Source organism: Schistocerca americana, chromosome 11, assembly GCF_021461395.2.
Source record: "Schistocerca americana isolate TAMUIC-IGC-003095 chromosome 11, iqSchAmer2.1, whole genome shotgun sequence".
Taxonomy (NCBI): domain Eukaryota; kingdom Metazoa; phylum Arthropoda; class Insecta; order Orthoptera; family Acrididae; genus Schistocerca; species Schistocerca americana.
Window position 1 is genome coordinate 167193147 of NC_060129.1, and position 17576 is coordinate 167210722.

The 17576-nt window shown below is 42.3% G+C and overlaps 1 protein-coding gene and 1 long non-coding RNA gene across 3 annotated transcripts in view; both read right to left on the reverse strand.

Moving 5' to 3' along the window:
• The window catches only part of LOC124553708, a 583058-nt gene that overhangs the window by 210012 nt on the left and 355470 nt on the right, over nucleotides 1–17576 (reverse strand). The window lies entirely within an intron of this gene.
• Nucleotides 1–17576, reverse strand: part of LOC124553705 (potential E3 ubiquitin-protein ligase ariadne-2) — a 91114-nt gene that overhangs the window by 21633 nt on the left and 51905 nt on the right. Inside the window, exon 2 of one of the 2 annotated variants that reach the window (XM_047127607.1) lies at nucleotides 3234–4079. In XM_047127607.1, the coding sequence (XP_046983563.1) occupies nucleotides 3234–4079 (846 nt within the window). Of the gene's footprint in view, nucleotides 1–3212; nucleotides 4080–17576 lie in introns of both variants that reach the window. The other variant, XM_047127608.1, reaches the window with a different exon arrangement.

Below are 17576 nucleotides of genomic sequence, written 5' to 3' on the forward strand. Positions count from 1 at the left end.
TTTGCCACTTTTAAAATCTCAGATATTGGGGTTACCCTTTTTAAAAATTCACTTTAACCTCCAAATCACCTTTAAAATCACGTTCCAGGTAACAGCCATTAGTAGCAATACGTGACCCAATTTGCCACCGACAACTCTTCTCTAAAACATTTTAATCTGTTTCCCAAGTTATTCCCCATTGAAGATTAAAACGCTCGGTAGAATCTCACATAGGATAGTAGTTCGAGAATGGAGGAAGGCCATCAATACTAAAGGGATTCAACTAGGGAGAAATCCGAACAAGATCACTGTCGACTGTTTAGCCTTCGCAGATGACATGACATTGATTACAGATTCACTAGACAATGCCCAGGAACAAATAAGAGAACTACAAAAACAAGAAGCCAAAGTAGTACTTCAAATATCCTACGAAAAAACAAAGTTTATGACAAACATCTGTGATGCTCCTCAAAATATTGCAGTTGACAACAACACAATACACAAAACAGATTCCTTTAAATACCTAGGAGAGTGGATTACATACAATGCCAAAGAAAAGATAGCTATAGAAACTAGAGTGCACAAAATGGAAAGAGTGTTTCATATGACCAAAAACGTTTATAATAAAAAATCCTTGTCCTGGAACACGAAATTAAGACACTACCAAACAGTGGCCAGACCTGAAACTCTATGCGGCAGAAACACTTAAACTAACAAGAAATGGAGATCTTGAGAAACTAGAGAAGGTCGAAAGAAGAATTTTAAGGAAAATACTGGGAGCTAAAAGAAACGATAATGCTGAATACAGGTTAAGACCAAACAGAGAGCTATATCTGAAAACGGAGAAACTAACTGATGTAATGAGGAAGAGGAGACTACAGTTTTTTGGACATATATTCAGAATGGATAACAACAGACTAACCAAGCGGATATTCACATTACTCAATAGCTACAAATCCAAGCCAGCACGGTTCATAGAGACTGAAAAGGACATTGAAAATGCTGGAGTTACAATAGACACAATAGAAAACAGAACACATTTCAGAAAGGCAGTTCAAAAGGCAGAATTTCAGGAGAGAAAGAAAATAACTAGACGAAAGTGGACTCAAGAAGAAAGGGAACAAGACTCTAAAAGGATGAAGGAAATTTGGAAAGTGAAGAAACCTAATACAATGAAGAGTAGCCAATGTTGATTCATCGTACCCTCCAAATGGGTTGTTGTTGTTGTGGTCTTCAGTTCTGAGACTGGTTTGATGCAGCTCTCCATGCTACTCTATCCTGTTCAAGCTTCTACATCTCCCAGTACCTACTGCAGCCTACATCGTTCTGAATCTGCTTAGTGTATTCATCTCTTGGTTTCCCTCTACGATTTTTACCCTCCACGCTGCCCTCCAATACTAAACTGGCGATCCCTTGATGCCTCAGAACATGTCCTACCGACCGATCCCTTCTTCTAGTCAAGTTGTGCCACAAACTTCTCTTCTCCCCAATCCTATTCAATACCTCCTCATTAGTTATGTGATCTACCCACCTTATCTTCAGCATTCTTCTGTAGCACCACATTTCGAAAGCTTCTATTCTCTTCTTGTCCAAACTAGCTATCGTCCATGTTTCACTTCCATACATGGCTACACTCCATACAAATACTTTCAGAAACGACTTCCTGACACTTGAATCTCGGTGTTAACAAGTTTCTCTTCTTGAGAAACGCTTTCCTTGCCATTGCCAGTCTACATTTTATATCCTCTCTACTTCGACCATCATCAGTTATTTTACTCCCTAAATAGCAAAACTCCTTTACTACTTTAAGTGTCTCATTTCCTAATCTAATTCCCTCAGCATCAGCCGACTTAATTTGACTACATTCCACTATCCTCGTTTTGCTTTTGTTGATGTTCATCAAATGGGTTATTGGAAAGGAAAAAAAAAATTGGATAGACTACCTCGGAGAGCTACATCAAACCAACGTTCCACCAAACGACAGGGAGCAGTCTGCTACGTAACAATAAGCTATATCTGAAAACGGGGAAACTAACTGATGTAGTGAGGAAGAGGAGACTACAGTTTTTTGGACATATATTCAGAATGGATAACAACAGACTAACCAAGCGGATATTCACATTACTCAATAGCTACAAATCCAAGCCAGCACGGTTCAGAGAGACTGAAAAGGACATTGAAAATGCTGGAGTTACAATAGACACAATAGAAAACAGAACACATTTCAGAAAGGCAGTTCAAAAGGCAGAATTTCAGGAGAGAAAGAAAATAACTAGACGAAAGTGGACTCAAGAAGAAAGGGAACAAGACTCTAAAAGGATGAAGGAAATTTGGAAAGTGAAGAAATCTAATACAATGAAGAGTAGCCAATGTTGATTCATCGTACCCTCCAAATGGGTTGTTGTTGTTGTGGTCTTCAGTTCTGAGACTGGTTTGATGCAGCTCTCCATGCTACTCTATCCTGTTCAAGCTTCTACATCTCCCAGTACCTACTGCAGCCTACATCGTTCTGAATCTGCTTAGTGTATTCATCTCTTGGTCTCCCTCTACGATTTTTACCCTCCACGCTGCCCTCCAATACTAAACTGGCGATCCCTTGATGCCTCAGAACATGTCCTACCGACCGATCCCTTCTTCTAGTCAAGTTGTGCCACAAACTTCTCTTCTCCCCAATCCTATTCAATACCTCCTCATTAGTTATGTGATCTACCCACCTTATCTTCAGCATTCTTCTGTAGCACCACATTTCGAAAGCTTCTATTCTCTTCTTGTCCAAACTAGCTATCGTCCATGTTTCACTTCCATACATGGCTACACTCCATACAAATACTTTCAGAAACGACTTCCTGACACTTAAATCTCGGTGTTAACAAGTTTCTCTTCTTGAGAAACGCTTTCCTTGCCATTGCCAGTCTACATTTTATATCCTCTCTACTTCGACCCTCATCAGTTATTTTACTCCCTAAATAGCAAAACTCCTTTACTACTTTAAGTGTCACATTTCCTAATCTAATTCCTTCAGCATCACCCGACTTAATTTGACTACATTCCACTATCCTCGTTTTGCTTTTGTTGATGTTCATCAAATGGGTTATTGGAAAGAAAAAAAAAAAAATTGGATGGACTACCTCGGAGAGCTACATCAAACCAACGTTCCACCAAACGACAGGGAGCAGTCTGCTACGTAACAATAAGCTGTGAGGGCGGGAGGAGCGAGGGAGGGCAGTGCGTACCCGGGTGCGGCGGCGCCTTACAGGAAGTCCTTGAGCAGGGTGGTGCGCCGCTTCTCGGCGATGTCCATCTGGTTCTCCAGGTCGCCGCGGTCGGTCGTCTCGGCGCGCTCCACCTTCCAGGAGAGGTTCTCGATCTCGGCCTCGAGCTGCGCCTGCTGGTACTCGAAGAGCGCCTTGCGCGGGCCCGCCTCCATGTAGTAGGCGTACGGGTAGGTGTACTGCAGCGTGTAGCGGCACTTGGCCAGCAGCGCCGCCGCGTCCAGCAGGTACTGCCAGTCGATCCACGTGCCCGCCGCCTTCATGATCTTGTCGTCGATGCGGCGCCGGATGTTGCGCAGCGTCTGCTCCTCCAGCTTGAGGCTCTTGGAGTGGTTCTCCCAGCGCTCGTAGTAGTGCAGGTACTTCTTGAGCGCCTCGCGGGCGCGCGTCAGCGCCGACTCCTGCGCCGCGTCCGGGTTCTCCTTGTAGCGCGAGCACTCGTAGTAGTCGGAGCCGTGCGACTTCCAGTCGCCGAGGCACATCCAGCAGAAGTCGTGCTTGCAGTTGTAGCACTGCATGTGGTTGCAGCCGCCGTTCTTCTCGATGCAGACGTGGCAGCGCGGGCAGTCCTTGGTGTGGGCGCTGATGTAGTTGGCCGTCTCGCTGTCGTCGGCGCACTTGGTGAGCCAGCGGCGGATGGTCGCGCAGTCGGTGGGCGCGTGGTAGTCGCCGCCGCACAGGAAGCAGAAGGCGGCCGCGCAGCTCGAGCACTGCACGCGCTTGGCTCGCGGCTCCTTGGCGCGCACCACCGCCCGGCAGTTCAGCCCGGGGCAGAACTGGAACTCGGGGTGCGACTTGACGTAGTCCCGGAAGGCGAACTGCTGGTACCTGCGGACACGGACGACACACGTGGCTATTTCGGCAGGCGCCGCACCGCTTATTTTAGGAGGATGCTAAGTTCACCCAACCTGGATATGATGTGACGTCATTCTGACGTATATACGCTCTGCACCTGATGGGATACCAGTTCAATTTTACACAGAGTACGCGAAGGAACTTGCCCCCCTTCTTGCAGCGGTGTACCGTAGGTCTCTAGAAGAGCGTAGCGTTCCAAAGGATTGGAAAAGGGCACAGGTCATCCCCGTTTTCAAGAAGGGGCGTCGAACACATGTGCGGAACTATACACCTATATCCCTAACGTCTATCACTAGTAGAATTTTGGAACACGTATTACGTTCGAGTATAATGACTTTTCTCGAGACTACAAATCTACTCTGTAGCAATCAGCACGGGTTTCGAAAAAGACGGTCGTGTGAAACCCAGCTCGCGCTATTCGTCCACGAGACGCAGAGAGCCATAGACACGGGTTCACAGGTAGATGCCGTGTTTCTCGACTTCCGCAAGGCGTTCGATACAGTTCCCCACACTCGTTTAAATGAACAGAGTAAGAGCATATGGACTATCAGACCAATTGTGTGATTGTATTGAAGAGTTCCTAGATAACAGGACGCAGCATGTCATTCTCAATGGAGAGAAGTCTTCCGAAGTAAGAGTGATTTCAGGTGTGCCGCAGGGGAGTGTCATAGGACCGTTGCTATTCACAATATACATAAATGACCTGGTGGATGACATCGGAAGTTCACTGAGGCTTTTTGCAGATGATGCTGTGGTGTATCGAGAGGTTGTAACAATGGAAAATTGTACTCAAATGCAGGAGGATCTGCAGCGAATTGACGCATGGTGCAGGGAATGGCAATTGAATCTCAATGTAGACAAGTGTAATGTGCTGCGAATACACAGAAAGAAAGATCCCTTATCATTTAGCTACAAAATAGCAGGTCAGCAACTGGAAGCAGTTAATACCATAAATTATCTGGGAGTACGCATTAGGAGTGATTTAAAATGGAATGATCATATAATGCTGATCGTCGGTAAAGCAGATGCCAGACTGAGATTCATTGGAAGAATCCTAAGTAAATGCAATCCGAAAACAAAGGAAGTAGGTTACAGTACGCTTGTTCGCCCACTGCTCGAATACTGCTCAGCAGTGTGGGATCCGTACCAGATAGGGTTGATAGAAGATATAGAGAAGATCCAACGGAGAGCAGCGCGCTTCGTTACAGGATCATTTAGTAATCGCGAAAGCGTTACGGAGATGATAAACTCCAGTGGATGACTCTGCAGGAGAGACGCTCAGTAGCTCGGTACGGGCTTTTGTCAAAGTTTCGAGAACATATCTTCACCGAAGAGTCAAGCAGTATATTGCTCCTTCCTACGTATATCTCGCGAAGAGACCATGAGGATAAAATCAGAGAGATTAGAGCCCACACAGAGGCATACCGACAATCCTTCTTTCCACGAACAATACGAGACTGGAATAGAAGGCAGAACCGATAGAGGTACTCAAGGTACCCTCCGCCACACACCGTCAGGTGGCTTGCGGAGTATGGATGTAGATGTAGATGTAGTCGATTAAAACACCTATCGACTACGCTATTTTGTCGAAAGTCGACATGTTGAGAAACGTGGCTGTTGTACTAAGGTTTATAATTTATAAAAAAACAGCTACCAGCCACATGTATGGTTTAAAAAGGTTTATTATCTTCAGACCATGACCGGTTTCGGATTTTTCTTTACAAATCCATCTTCAGATGGCAGTTACAAGCATTCTAAGTTGGACCTAGTTTTGTTTTTGTTATTCGTTTGCTGCACTGGGAAAGAAAAGAAATATTTTTGTTGTCATATCGGTAATGGTATTTTAACAAAAGATTTACTTCTTCTACAAAATCTAATTGCTCATGAGATAGTTTTATGTTTTAAACTTAGTAAACGTGCAGGTTATTGTACTTACGAGCTAGACACACTCTCTCAAAAAATAAAAGAAAAAATTGCTAGCAATGAGTCTTTGCAACAAGCAACAGCCACAATAACTATGAAAGACAAAAAAATCAGTAAAATATGTAGCCCTACCATATATAGGCCCACTTTCATACAAAATTCCAACCTATTCAAGAAGAAGAATGTCAAAATCAGTTTCTCTACCAATAACAAACTCCAACAAAGAGTCATACACTCACTCCCACACAATAGCATACCCCATAAAAGATCTGGAATTTATAAACTCAAGTGTAACAACTGTCCTAAATTCTGCATCGGCCAAACAGGTAGAGCTTTTGAAACAAGATTCAAGGAACACCTTGATGCCCTACGTCTGGAAAACCTAAGCAAATCTGCTTTCGCCACCCATCTTGCAGAAAACAATCATACAGTTGAGAATATAGAAAACAACCTGCAGATATTACACCTCAAAGACAAGGGTTTCACATTGAATGTCTTAGAGGAGATTGAGATTCATACACATAAAAACAGGTTCCCTGATCTCATTCTGAATGAACAGACAGAGTCAGTTAACACCCCCTTCCTAAATAACTTTGAAGAAGCTTTCACTTTTTTAAAATAACTTAAGCCTAATATTCCATTAAAAACATTCAGTAGACAGGCCCCCAAAAACTGCTTATATGTCATTGTAACATTGCATAATGAAAACATGTGCATTGCTTATCATGTCATATATTAGAATTTATCTCCTACTATTGTAACAAATAATTAGTAACACACAGTATTTCTGTACTACATATAATGTTTGTAATCTTATTTATATGTAATTTTATTTATTCCGTTTTAGATTAATCTCATACAATAGCAAAGAGTTATTTTACTGTACCCATATCGACTATAAGGCAACTGTAAGTTAACATCGTTATGACTGTAACCTCTTTGCAAATATTGTTCTCGTTTGTAATATGAAGCTGGGCCACGTTTTGTAAACGTTATTCGTGTGTGCTGCGTGTGTAATTAAGATGATGAGGTTGAAAGTGACGTCCGTTGACTGGAATAGCACTCACATAGTGCATATTGAAAAGTGTATTGAGCTTGCGCTCGAAAACATAAACGCACGAATATTTCGTCAGGCAGAACTACATAGCTCGTAAGTACAATAACCTGCACGTTTACTAAGTTTAAAACAGAAAACTATCTCATGAGCAATTAGATTTTGTAGAAGAAGTAAATCTTTTGTTAAAATACCATTACCGATATGACAACAAAAATATTTCTTTTCTTTCCCAGTGCAGCAAACGAATAACAAAAACAAAACTAGGTCCAACTTAGAATGCTTGTAACTGCCATCTGAAGGTGGATTTGTAAAGAAAAATCCGAAACCGGTCATGGTCTGAAGATAATAAACCTTTTTAAACCATACATGTGGCTGGTAGCTGTTTTTTTTTTTATAAATTATAAACCTTATACACCTATCGACTTTTACGAACGTTCGAGATTCTAACTGTCGTCAGCTAGTGGTTTGTTTTGACACGTGCGATTCCGAAAGCAGCTCAGTGTGGTAGCGTATATGTATTTCCCCAAAATAAAAGAGCTGGATATTAATAAAAATATTCCTGACGTGGCCTTGAAAACACCACGTAAAAAAGTGAAGACTTCTTATGTCCCGACCAGATTAGATTGTGCGATTGTTGTATTGAATGCTTACGCCAAGAATAATATTTATTTATTATCAACATTTTAGTGTGGTTTCATACAATTGGTCTTGTCAGTACATATTAGATTGTAGCAGCATACTCTTGCTGACTTTTTTTCTTAATTTATATAGCTGGAAGAGAACTCGTGCAAGTTTGTTAGCTAAGTAATTTATAAGTCCATCCCAAGATAGTCTTTTATCAACCATAATTCCAAGTAATTTTACACTCGGACCGCAGAGAAAGGTACCTTAGCGTCCAGTAATGACTGGTGTATAGAATGATTGAATTTCGAACTTAAAAAGAAAAATATGAGCCATTGTAGAAGAAAAATCGTCGACCGGAGATGAAATACGAGGGGAAGTGGATTTCTCAATGTAATCTTAACCAAAGGTTAGTGTCTAGTACTGATTGACGTATGAAATGATTGAATGCAGTGTCAAAGCATTCCATGGTGGTAAGGTTTTCTCTTATTAGTCTCTCGAATGCTGAACACATAACTAGAGACGAGCAAACGAAAAACACCGCACAGGACACAAATACAGTACAATACACGATTTAAACGCAACGAACGCAAAACACATTTAAAGAATGGCGCAGAGCACAGCGCTACCCTGTCACAACCTCTCGAAAGTTCACAAAAGTCGAATAGTCGATATACGGTTCCTATCGTTTTCGATGTAGCGTGTATACGTCATAATGACGTCACATCGTATCCAAGTCCGGTGAACTTAGCATCCTCCCTTATTTTATCACTGACGTGCTGCCCGACAGTCGGAAAGACTCCGGTACGGACGACACAGTAACGAGCTTTCCCATATTCTCGAGCCACAATTGTGCAATATTTTTTGAAAGAATAAACTGCCATTTGGCTGTGTATTTCTGTATTTATCTTTTGTACCATCTAGATTTCAGCTTTTATGCCATTATCAAGTATAATGCTGTAAGTCCTTAGATCAGTAATATGTCATATCCGTTAAGGCAGAGCAAAGCAGGTAAACAAGGCTAACACATAGTTGGACAGTTACATCTTAAAGGCCTATGTTGGTCTTGTTTCCTGCTTTGGACTGCCTCGAGAGATATGACATGTTAATGGTCTAAGAACTCTTAGCAGTGTCCTCGATAATTGCATATAAGCTGAAATCTCGATAGTAGAGAATAGAAATACAGTAATAGACAGTCAAATGTTGGCTTATTACTACAGAGAAAAAAGAAAAGAAAAGAAAAAGGAAGAAAAGAACACAGTAGTAAGCATTCCCCCGTGTTGAGAAACAACTGAAAGTGTCGAAAAGAAGCAAGTCTTTCCTTAGTTGTGAGCTCTGCAATATCCATGTACTAATTTATATTTAAGTGACAAACCCTAATTCTAGGGCTATATTTCATTTTTGACAAATGGATCTACGCCGACATTTGTAAAAACGGCGATGGTACATTAGTCCTTACTAATGTAAAATTGCCACCTTCTGAAGAAGACAAATTTATATTTGTCGAAACCTAGGTAAATTATTCTTTATCCACTGCAACTGGTCGGCTGTTTATAATTTTATTACGTGGAACCGTTGCTGTTGTGCAGCTATGTTTAAAATATTGACCTTCCTTAGTTTGTATTTTTCACCAATCTACCCCCTGGCAAAACGTCCTGAGCAATTGGCAAAATGTGCACGTGACTTCTCTATAAGAAGGGCTAAAGAACGGACCTGCAAAATTACACACGGATATCTTTTAACATTGGTTTGCTGCAAAATTCTTGAACATATTCTGAGTTCGAATGTAATAAATTTCCTTGACACCCAGGCACTTATATCCACAAATCTTCACGGTTTCATATGGCAGCACTCGTGTGAAACTCAGCTTGCCTTGTTTCCACACGATTTGCTGCAAACTACGGATGAAGAGCAACATGCAGATTCCATATTGCCAGATTTCCGAAAAGCATTTGACACAGTACGCCACTGCACACTGTTAACGAAGGTACACGCATACAGAATACTTTCCCAGATATGGGGCTGGCTCGAAGACTTCCCGAGTAATAGAACCCAGTACGTTGTCGTCGACAGCAGGTGTTCGTCGGAGACAGGGTAACGTAATGAGTGCCCCAGGGAAGTGTGATTGGACCGTTGCTACTGTCTGTATAAATAAATGATCTGGCAAACAGGGTGGGCAGCAATCTGCAGTTGTCGCTGACAACGCTGTGGGGTACAGGACGGTGTCAAAACTAAAATTTCCAGCTCGTGTGACGAATGACAGCTAGCTCCAAAAGTACAGTGTGTAAACTTTTAGATGGCAGACCTCTCCCTAGTTCTGAATCGGTAGAAGTCGGTAAACGTCGGGAGGCTTCGGTAGGCACGCAGTTTCGACTGCTGCCAACATTACGTAGCTGACTGTGTTGTACAAGGTAGCCATTGTCGTCTGCTTCGTTATTGTTTTGCGCTGTACTGTTTTGCGTGTTTTTATTGTGCAGTTGTGCTAAACATTATCAAAAGGAGTGAAGTGGCAGTTGCTGGCCCATCCAGGGAGTCGCCGACAACCCCTACCGGTAGGCCTACGGTTAGAAGGAAACCAGTATTACAGGCCTATTACAAATGATTGAAGCGATTTCATAAATTCACTGTAGCTCCATTCATTGACATATGGTCACGACACACTACAGATACGTAGAAAAACTCATAAAGTTTTGTTCGGCTGAAGCCGCACTTCAGGTTTCTGCCGCCAGAGCGCTCGAGAGCGCAGTGAGACAGAATGGCGACAGGAGCCGAGAAAGCGTATGTCGTGCTTGAAATGCACTCACATCAGTCAGTCATACCAGTGCAACGACACCTCAGGACCAAGTTCAACAAAGATCCACCAACTGCTAACTCCATTAGGCGATGGTGTGCGCAGTTTAAAGCTTCTGGATGCCTCTGTAAGGGGAAATCAACGGGTCGGCCTGCAGTAAGCGAAGAAACGGTTGAATGCGTGCGGGCAAGTTTCACGCGTAGCCCGCGGAAGTCGACGAATAAAGCAAGCAGGGAGCTAAACGTACCACAGCCGACGGTTTGGAAAATCTTACGGAAAAGGCTAAAGCTGAAGCCTTACCGTTTACAATTGCTACAAGGCCTGACACCCGATGACAAAGTCAAACGCTTTGAATTTTCGGCGCGGTTGCAACAGCTCGTGGAAGAGCATGCGTTCAGTGCGAAACTTGTTTTCAGTGATAAAGCAACATTTTTTCTTAATGGTGAAGTGAACAGACACAATGTGCGAATCTGGGCGGTAGAGAATCCTCACGCATTCGTGCGGCAAATTCGCAATTCACCAAAAGTTAACGTGGTTTGTGCAATCTCACGGTTTAAAGTTTACGGCCCCTTTTTCCTCTGCGAAAAAATCGTTAATGGACACGTGTATCTGGACATGCTGGAAAATTGGCTCGTGCCACAACTGGAGACCGACAGCGCCGACTTCATCATTCAACAGTATGGTGCTCCACCGCAGTTCCATCACGATGTTCGGCATTTCTTAAACAGGAGATTGGAAAACCGATGTATCGGTCGTGGTGGAGATCACGATGAGCAATTCGTGTCATGGCCTCCACGCTCTCCCGACTTAACCCCATGCGACTTCTTTCTGTGGGGTTTTGTGAAAGATTCAGTGTTTAAACCTCCTCTACCAAGAAACATGCCAGAACTGCGAGCTCGCATCAACGATGCTTTCGAACTCATTGATGGGGACATGCTGCGCCGAGTGTGGGAGTAACTTGATTATCGGCTTGATGTCTGCCGAATCACTAAAGGGGCACATATCGAACATTTGTGAATGCCTAAAAAAACTTTTTGAGTTTTTGTATGTGTGTGCAAAGCATTGTGAAAATATCTCAAATAATAAAGTTATTGTAGAGCTGTGAAATCGCTTCAATCATTTGTAATAACCCTGTACGTAGCGATGCTCGCAAAATTATATTGCGTGTGATTGAATGCTGCGAAAGGGAAAGGGAGCAGAAAAAATTGCTCCACCCCATTTACAAATCTTCAGTGAGAGCTGCTACGTACACAGGACAAAGCATGCGTAGCATTGTAAGATTCAAACAGTTTTCCAAGAATCATCCTGGCGTATCACCACAAACGCCTGGCAAGAAAAGGGGAATTTCCATTTCAAACATTTTGTTCGCGATCACTTTGAAGGAGCCCCCTATTTCGTCCGAATTACCTTATATTTAATTTTTCCTTGCTACTGTATTGCTTTGTATGGAAACACCACTGGTTACTGTATTATTTCGAAACACATTAATATTACAGTACATTTCCAAATTCAAAAAAATACATGCAGTGCAGAAGGCATGTTCTTATAAATCTTTCTCTCTCTTTTAACTTAGGAAAAGAAGTGGAGAAATCGAAGTAATGATCGATGATTTCATTGCAATCGGATGAGTGGTTTGTGAGCGCATACATATATATTATTTATATATAGATTTTAATGTACGTGACGATTTCAGTTTCGTTTACGAACAACATTTAAAGCGAGTTTTACTTCCAAGCCTTTCGTCTGCTTTCGTGTAAGCAAGACGCGCAATTTGTAGTGCCAGCACTGCAACTGGTAGGCGTCCCCCGGCTCCTCTCTCCTCGCCAGCCAATGCTTGCTTCCTCCTCTCCCCGCACACCCCTCACAACTCGCCGTATTACAGTTTAGCCAAGCCGTGGTCGATAGATCGACCTAGAAGGTTCCTGGCTGTAGTTGAAAATACGGAAAACTACGAGTACATCTCTCCACGCTGTGTACTTCACCCCACCCGCAATGACTCAGATGGCGAAACTATTCGTATTGAGCAATTCTTAGGCACGAATTAATGTATCCGAGCCCTCCAAAAATTTCACGTTAAGGACTGTATTAGGTCTACAACTTTGCTTCCGCCGTTTTGCAACAGATGGCAGTAGTGACAAGTGGCGTTCGGCTGTTTGGTCATAGGCATCTGTAAACATAATGCCATAAAAATATTACTCGATTTGTGATTGCACCATAAGGTTATTCTCGATAAAGTACGTCAGCTTAAGTACCCATTTCTTGACATTTGCGGGAAGTTTCTAATTTTCTGCTTTGACACGAAGAAATCTGCGGCTGTGGCTCTTAAAATGCTGGGTAAGACAAACGGTGACGGAACTATTAGTGGAAGAACGTGCAGAGAATGTTTTCAACGCCTTAAGGGGAGCCGGAGGTGGTCAAATCCAAAAAATTACGATTTTTTTTTCCTACCGAAAATTAATTGGAACATTCCTCTTTAATGTAAACTTTGAATTATTGTTCTATTCGCCCTAGAAGTGGAGTTATTACCATTTTCCCCCACGCCTGCAGAGGAAATGGGCGGCCGCTGAATGCATGTAACACCCTCTCGTGACTTCCTGGCGAACTGCTTGGGATTTTCTCGGCCTGTTACGCATACAGCGCCTTATGTTACGCATACAGCGAGTGTGCAAGGGTTGGCTACATTGTTTTCTGTGACAAATGAACCGCTAAGAGCGCGGAACATCGTCTCTTTGCTGTTTACCGTTTCGAATTAGTTCAGTGTTGCGCCTGTTGTTGGTAGTATTATACTTCTTGTGTAAAGCGTTGTTCTGGTTACAATGCCACGTTTCAGTAACCGTGTATATAAGAAGAGGAAGACCGTAGGGAAAAGAAAATTAACACTAATACCAAGTTGCGATACTACAATTTCTGAAACAGTGCGTTCTTCTGCTAAGCAACACATGGCCGACCATAGCCCTGTGACATCTTCTAGCAAATACTGCCTTGGGGATGGTGACTCCAAAGGTTTCAAGACTATAGAGGAACTGAAACCATATGGAAATGAATTTGTAGTTGAAAAGTTGGAATGCATTGGGCATGTGCAAAAGCGTATGGGTGCACGGCTTCGAAGGCTCAAACAAACTTTGGGTTCAAGTAAGCTCAGTGATGGAAAGACAATAGGAGGGAGAGGCAGGCTTCCTGACGAGGTGATTGAACGTCTAGAGAGATACTATGGGTATGCCATAAGGCAAAATACTAGTAATGTTAGTGACATGCGAAAAGCAGTGTGGGCATTGTTCCTTCAAACTGCCTCTTCCATTGAATACCCTCAGCACAGCCTGTGCCCAAAAGATTCCTGGTGCAAATATAATGCAAAAAAGGACTATGATCACAAACACGGTTTGCCAGCAGCTGTGATAAATGCAATAAAACCAATTTTTCATGACTTAGCACAGCCAGAATTGTTACACAAGTGTCTACACGGAAAGACGCAGAATCCTTATGAGAGCGTAAACAATTTGATTTGGAAAGTGATTCCTAAAAGGGTGTTTGCAAGCATAAAAACACTGCACTTTGGCATTTATGATTCAATAGCAACCTACAACCAAGGGAACAGTGTGAAGTGTGAAGCTCTGAAGGCATTAGGATTTACAGCTGGGGTGAACACTGTACGAGCACTAAGAAATATTGACAGAGAAAGGATAAGAGGAGCAGAAAGAAGAGAAAGGCATATGAAGTATGATGGAACAACAGGCCAGAAAAGGAGACAGAAGAGGAAGCTTTTGGAGGATGAAGAAGAATAATCCATCCTATAGTGCAGGAATGTACTGAGAAACTTTGATAGCCATTTCCCGTAAATTAGAATTTTTCGAACATAAGGAACATTTTCTCAAAATCCACTCAAGCTAGAGAGATGAAATTTTTATACAGCACTCTTAGTGGTCAAACTTACATTGTAACACAGCCATTTGGCAATATGTTCAGTAGTTTCATTTCAGTTTAATTATAAAGCAATTATTTGTAAAAAAATTTGGGTCATTAATAAAAAAAGTAATTGGAAGGAAACTAGAAAAGATTCTCCAAAATCCCTCTGTCATAACTGCAATACTAAACCACTCTATATGTAAAAAAAAAAATTCAAATTTTTCTATTTGGTAATTTATTCATAAATGTTCCTCAAACTTAGTGATTTTAACATGGGCAGCATAGGCACCTCCGGCTCCCCTTAAGAACGGTGATTTTGATGTCGAAGACCGGCACAGTGGTGGAAGACAGAATGTTTTCGTAGCTACTGAAACAGACTAAGACAGTCACACGACATCATTATTGAAAGCAATTGATGCGTTCGAGCCCAGCACAGAAACACAAACGGCCACAGTACAGCGATAGACACATAAAGGTAATTTTGCAGCAGGTCAGTGCTCAACCCTATGTCGCAAAACCAGTCAAAATATACAAGGAAACGTTGAAACGAGAAATCCTATCCCTCCCGCCGTACTCTCCACACATTGTTCTCTCTGACTACCACCTTTTTCGATTAGTGGCATACAGTCTGGCTGACCAGCACTTCCGATCATATGAACGAGTGCAAAATTGAATCGATTCATCGATTCACGGATCCCCACAAAAGAGGCCCAGTTCTTCCGCCACGGAATTTGTACGATATCCGAAAGATGGGAGAATGTAGTGGCCAGCGATGGGAAATATTATAAATCAATTTTTTTGTAAGTTTTTCACAATAAAGTCACAAACTTCGAGAAAAAACGGCAGAAGCAAAGTTGTAGACCCAGAACAACAACGTAAGTTAATGCAGGTGAGTAGGAAAATCAAACCCGTATTGTTTGAAGCACTAATAGCGTCCTGATTGACACAGTCATGTCATTTGGATATCTGGGTGTAACATTGCAAAGTTATACGAAATGGAATGAGCATTTGAGGATTACGGTAGGCAAGGCAAATGGTTTGACTTCATTTTGTCGGGAGGATTTTGGGAAAGTGTAGTTCATCTGTAAAAGACACCACATACAGGATACCGGTGTGACCTATTCTCGAGTACTGCTCGTGTGTTCTGGGTCAGCACTAGGTCAGATAAAAGGAAGACATCAAAGCAGTCAGAGGCAGGCTGCTAAATTTCTTATAGGTAAAATACAGGGAGCGAAAGGCTATTTACAATTTGTACAGAAACCAGATGGCAGTTATAAGAGTCGAGGGACATGAAAGGGAGGTAGCGGTTGGGAAGGGAGTGAGACAGGGTTGGAGCCTGTCCCCGATGTTATTCAGTCTGTATATTGAGCAAGCAGTAAAGGAAACAAAAGAAAAATTCGGAGTAGGTATTAAAGTCGACGGAGAAGGAATAAAAACGTTGAGGTTCGCCGATGACATTGTAATTCTGTCAGAGACAGCAAAGGACTTGGAAGAGCAGTTGAACGGAATGTAAGGTGAACATCAACAAAAGCAAAACGAGGATAATGGAATGTAGTCGAATTAAGTCGGGTGATGCTGAGGGAATTAGATTAGGAAATGAGACGCTTAAAATAGTAAAGGAGTTTTGCTATTTGGGGAGCAAAATAACTGATGATGGTCGAAGTAGAGAGGATATAAAATGTAGACTGGCAATGGCAAGGAAAGCGTTTCTGAAGAAGAGAAATTTGTTAACATCGAGTATTGATTTAAATGTCAGGAAGTCGTTTCTGAAAGTATTTGTATGGAGTGTAGCCATGTATGGAAGTGAAACATGGACGATAAATAGTTTGGACAAGAAGAGAATAGAAGCTTTCGAAATGTGGTGCTACAGAAGAATGCTGAAGATTAGATGGGTAGATCACATAACTAATGATGAAGTATTGAATAGAACTGGGGATAAGAGGAGTATGTGGCACAACTTGGCATGAAGAAGGGATCGGTTGGTAGGAAATATTATGAGGCATCAAGGGATCAAAAATTTAGCGTTGGAGTGCAGCGTGGAGGGTAAAAATCGTAGAGGGAGACCAAGAGATGAATACACTTAGCAGATTCAGAAGGATGTAGGTTGCAGTAAGTACTGGGAGATGAAGAAGCTTGCACAGGATAGAGTAGCATGGAGAGCTGCATCAAACCAGTCTCAGGACTGAAGACCACAACAACAACATCCCTACAAAGCGTTACACCCAGGTATTTGTTTGAGTTGGACGATTCCAATAGTGGCTGACTGATATAGTCACAGGATACTACATTTTTTAGCTTTGTAAACTGCAATATTTTACTTTTCTGAACATTTGAAACAAGTTGCCAATCTCTGCAGCACTTTGGAATCTTATCAATAGCTGACTCAATATTTATGCAGCTTCCTTAAGGTAGTATGTCTTTACAGATAACTGCATCATCTGTAAAAAGCTAATAATACTGTCCACAAGGTCATTAATATACAACGTGAAGAGCAAGGGTCCCGACACACTTCTCCAGGGACACCCGAATTGATTTCTACCTCTGACAATTACACTCTGTCTGAGATAACGTGCATCTCCACGAGTCGTGCTCAGGTAACCCAGACTGCTCCAGCTCTTGCCCGCTGAAGGCAAATGTCCTGCATTCGAGTCTCAGTCTGCCACCGGCACAGTTTTAATCTGCAAGTACGTTTCATAAAGTGTATTTCTTATCCAGTAACAAATTTTCACCTCTGCCATAATGCCTGCCAGTTTCAGAGGATTACTTTTCCAATCATCAGTCTACATCTACATCTACACGATTACTCTGCAATTCACATTTAAGTGCTTGGCAGAGGGTTGATTGAACCACAGTCATACTATCTCCCTACCACTCCCCTCCCGAACAGCGCGCGGGAAAAACGAACACCTAAACCTTTCTGTTCGAGCTCTGATTTCTCTTATTTTATTTTGATGATCATTCCTACCTATGTAGGTTGGGCTCAACAAAATATTTTCGCATTCGGAAGAGAAAGTTGGTGGCTGAAATTTCGTAAATAGATCTCGTCGAGACGAAGAACGTCTTTGCTTTAATGACTTCCATCCCAACTCGCGTATCGTATCTGCCACACTCTCTCCCCTATTACGTGATAATACAAAACGAGCTGCCCTTTTTTGCACCCTTTCGATGTCCTCCG